Source organism: Triticum dicoccoides, chromosome 3B, assembly GCF_002162155.2.
Source record: "Triticum dicoccoides isolate Atlit2015 ecotype Zavitan chromosome 3B, WEW_v2.0, whole genome shotgun sequence".
Classification (NCBI taxonomy): Eukaryota; Viridiplantae; Streptophyta; class Magnoliopsida; order Poales; family Poaceae; genus Triticum; species Triticum dicoccoides.
Window position 1 is genome coordinate 746,830,897 of NC_041385.1, and position 4,486 is coordinate 746,835,382.

Below are 4,486 nucleotides of genomic sequence, written 5' to 3' on the forward strand. Positions count from 1 at the left end.
TCCCAATTGCTCATCTAGTGGGTTCCTCTACTCTAGATTGGACTAGATTTGCAAAGCAAACAGAGGAGGCGACTAGCTCGTGGCTCATTGGGTTGTCTCCTCCAAGTTCAGCACATCTAAAAAGGAAATAGGAGAGGGGATGAGGTAGTGGCATCTTGCCAGCAACTGCTTATTTTCTTAGAGGTCACTGTCCAGATTTTTGTCTTGAAGAAATTGGCAAGATATAATGTACTTGCTCCTAATTAAGTGTTATATACATCTATGACTATACGTGTGTTGCTGCTTGACATGTGTGCTGTGTGTGACAGTAATCTAATCAAAATTGATATCTGTATAAACTGCTACTGCTACTGTATAGATGGAATTTAGATGACGATAAGTATGTCCATCCTATGATTCCACTTACAAACTGTATATCTTGTTTTGTGCAGTAACTATGGAATGCCAAAGTGAAGTGAGCAAGGCTCCTTTTTTGGCTATTTGTGATATCCAGTCTGATGCAGAATCAGCCGTCCACACTAGGCCAACTCTGGACATTGGGTTTACTACACCACAGAAATCTTATAGTGCACCTTTCTGTGTAAGTACTTGCCTAACTAATATGTACTCCCTCACTAATTTAGTGATCTATAAACGATCTTATATTTCTTTACAGAGAGAGTACATCTCTATAATTTCCTGTATTCCAACAAAGTAAATCTGTTCTGCCTTTCGTTCAAATTGTAGGGCTCATATTGTACTCCAGAGTGTGATGATGCCATCAGACCAGCCATAGGGATGACTTTTGCTGATTTGAACGCAGCCAAGGAGTTCTATGAAGCTTATGCACATCATGTTGGTTTTTCAGTACGTGTGGGGCAGCAAAAGACTGTCAATGGTGTCGTTACTCACAAGTGTTTCTACTGTGACCGTGAAGGTTTCCGTGAAGAGCGGAAAGGTAAGGAAACTTTGGTAGCTAGCACTGGTAGTAAGAGGAGATATGAGAGGAAAATCACTAGATGTGGGTGTGAAGCTAAACTTGCGGTCAAAAGCACGGTCGAGAATAAGTACGTTGTGACACTTTTCACAGAGGAGCACACACACACACACACACTTGTATCGCCCAGTAAAAAATAATTCATTAGATCAAACAGGAAAGTCAGCCAACAAGCAAAAACTACATTATGGAACTGTCATAAAGCTAGCATTGGCACATCCCTAGCATACAGGTTCCTTCGTGTAGACTTGGGGGGGTTTGAGAATGTTGGCTGTACAAAGAGAGAGTTGCAAAATCACCACCGAAACCTTAGGTGCCTCATCAAGTCATCCGATGCTCAAATATTTGTTGACCAGCTTGCTAGAAAACATCTTGCAAATTCAGGATTTTATTTTGATTATGTTCTTGATGATAAGGGCAGACTAGTACATGTGTTCTGGGCGAATGCCACATGTAGGAAAAATTATGCTTTATTTGGAGAGCTTGCGTCCTTTGACTCAATGTATAGCACCAATCAATATAACATGATATTCACCCCCTTTACTGGAATCAATCACCATAAGGCAAGTGTTTGTTTTGGTGCTGCAATGTTACATGATGAGAAGGCAGATTCCTATAAGTGGTTGTTTCGCACTTTCTTGAAAGCTATGGGAGGGGCTGCACCTAGGTTTATAATAACCGACGAATGTAGTAGCATGGACAATGCAATAAGGGAAGTTTTCCCAGCAGCTGCGCATAGGCTATGCATGTGGCATATTATGAATAAGATTCCGCAGAAGGTTGGCCCTGATTTGAAGACCGATGAGGATTTCCATGAACGATTAGGTCGGTGCGTGTGGTCTTCTGAAACTCCTACTGAATTTGAGGAACGATGGAAAGAAATTATGTCAGAGTATGGGTTGGAAGATGATGAATGGTTCAGTAAAAGATTCAACCTTCGAGAATCATGGATACCAGCTTATTTCAAAGAAATAGCTTTGTCAGGGCTTATGCGGACCACCTCAAGGTCAGAGAGTGCCAATTCTTTTTTCTCACGTATTATTGGTTACAAACATGCTTTGCTTGAGTTTTGGCTTAGATTTGACACGGCTTTGGAAGAACAACATCATAAGGAGTTGCAAGAGGACCATGTGAGCCTACATACGATGCCTGTGTTGAAGACATCGTGGGCGATTGAAAAGCATGGCAGCGAGGTGTTCACGCATGAGATATTCAGGATTTTCAACATGAGTTGCTTGCTGATAGGGATCGTTGCCTTGTTGAGATGATGGCACATGATGGTGAGGTTAAAACAGTAACTATACATGATGGCTATAAGAAATTAAGGGTGGTAACTTACAACACAACAACCATGGTAGGTTCTTGCACATGTAAGTTGTTTGAGACGCATGGTATCCCATGTCGTCATCTGATCCATGTCCTAACACTACTAGGAAAAGGGCTATAGATGGGATTGACACTAATGGCGCACCAGAAAGATGGTGCGCCATTAGTATATACTAATGGCGCACCACAATCTGATGCGCCATTAGAGTTTAAACTACTAATGGCGCACCATGCTACGGGTGCGCCATTAGTATCAATTTTTTTTTAACTAGTGCGCCTGTCCAAACATACTAATGGCGCATCCGGGCAAAGTGCGCCATTAGTAGTTGTAACTACTAATGGCGCACCAGGCAGCAGGTGCGCCATTAGTATAGAATTTTTTTTTTGAACTAGTGCACCTATCCAAACATACTAATGGCGCATCCTGCCCAAGTGCGCCATTAGTAGTTGTAACTACTAATGGCGCACCAGGCAGTGGGTGCGCCATTAGTATAGAATTTTTTTTTTGAACTAGTGCGCCTATCCAAACATACTAATGGCGCATCCTGCTTAAGTGCGCCATTAGTAGTTGTAACTACTAATGGCGCACCATGCAAGAGGTGCGCCATTAGTAAGTGGGCAGCAACAAGATATTTGGGACAGCCTCTCCTACCCACACACTCACTTTCTCCCCACTTCATTCTCTCCACCTCCTCCTTGTCTCGGGTGCCTCCTCTTTTTCACCTCATTTCCACCATAGATTCATTCAAATTAAGTGGTTAAATTACCTTGTTTTAATAGGTAAGTAAGGGGGGAAGCTATATTTAGGTTGTTCTCCTTACAACAATGTGCACATGCACTTTTTACGGCCTAGCTAGATCTATGTATGTTTGTGGTGTTGCATATGTTTGTGGTGTTGCATATGTGTTTGTGTTTGGAGGTGTACCGGTATTTGATATGCGATAGTTGCCAATATTTTGCCGGAATGTTGATTCATTTCCGTTTCGGCGAGAATTTTGGCATTAAGCATTCTTTTTGGTCCTATTTTTAGGGAAAGTCATGCCAAATTTTTGTTTGGTTCTAAAATATCGTTTTGCTCTACCCCGCAGGCGACCATGGTCCGCACGATGACCGAAGGCATCGTGAATAGGTTTTTGAGGTCCGCGAAGGCCGAGATGCTTCAAAAGAACGAGACGGAGATAAGATGTCCGTGTCGAAGATGCAAGCTGAAGAGCCTTATTGCGGACCCGGATTCCGGGCAGGTGCGGGACCACCTGCTGTTGCGTGGTTTCATGGATGGCTATCGGTGGCAAGGTGATGAAGATGACTACGAAGTCGTCCATGCGGGCCGGGCAAGAAATGAGGAAGGGCAACAAGACAACCACCGCGGCTCGGGCGGGCGAGAAGATGAAGAATCCCCAGGAGATGATCACGACTGTGATGCTGTACACAATCATCATGTCGAAGATGCAGGACATGATGATGAGGAAGATGCCGGAGCAGGCGACGGGCATGATCATGAAGATGATGATGCCGGCGGAGCAGACGACGCTGGACCATCGATGGACTGGGTGCATGACCCTCATATTCAAGAGCTGCTTCTCAAGCAGACGGATAACGCAAGAGCTGCCGCCCGAGAGAAAGCCAAGATGGATCAACTTGAGTTAGACGCGGTTACTCCATTGTATGAAGGATGCAGGCCCGAGGATACCCGCTTGAAAGTAACGCTCATGGCCCTGGAGATGAAGGTAAAAGACAAAATGACCGACACATGCTTCGACGAGAACATGTCATTCTGGCACGAACGTCTTCCCAAGGGGAACAAGTGCCCGACCAGTTTGGAGGAGGCGAAGAAAATCGTGTGTCCTCTGGATTTACCGCACGTGAAATACCATGTGTGCATGAACAATTGCATCATTTATCGGGACGAGCACGCGGAGTCTACAATATGTCCGGTGTGCGGTGTCACTCGATACAAGAAGAGGAAGAAAGCTCCTCGAAAAGTGGTGTGGTACTTTCTGATCACTCCTCGTCTGCAGCGGTATTTCGCGGATCCTAAGGTAGCAAAGCTCCTGCGTTGGCACGCGGATAGGGAGGAGAAGAAGCGAGAAGATGACGCAAATGATCCGGAGATAGATAAAAAAGACAAGATGCTGAGTCACCCTAAGGATGCGAGCCAGTGGCAAGCATTGAACTTCGAATACC

The 4,486-nt window shown here is 44.5% G+C and overlaps 1 protein-coding gene across 1 annotated transcript in view; it reads left to right on the forward strand.

Annotated features, from left to right (window-relative positions):
- The first annotated feature begins 369 nt into the window (after positions 1 to 369).
- Positions 370 to 4,486, forward strand: part of LOC119279896 — an 8,783-nt gene continuing 4,666 nt past the window's right edge. The window contains exons 1-3 of the mRNA XM_037560967.1: positions 370 to 379; positions 432 to 580; positions 727 to 937. Coding sequence (XP_037416864.1) covers positions 370 to 379; positions 432 to 580; positions 727 to 937 — 370 coding nt within the window. The remainder of the gene's footprint in view (positions 380 to 431; positions 581 to 726; positions 938 to 4,486) is intronic.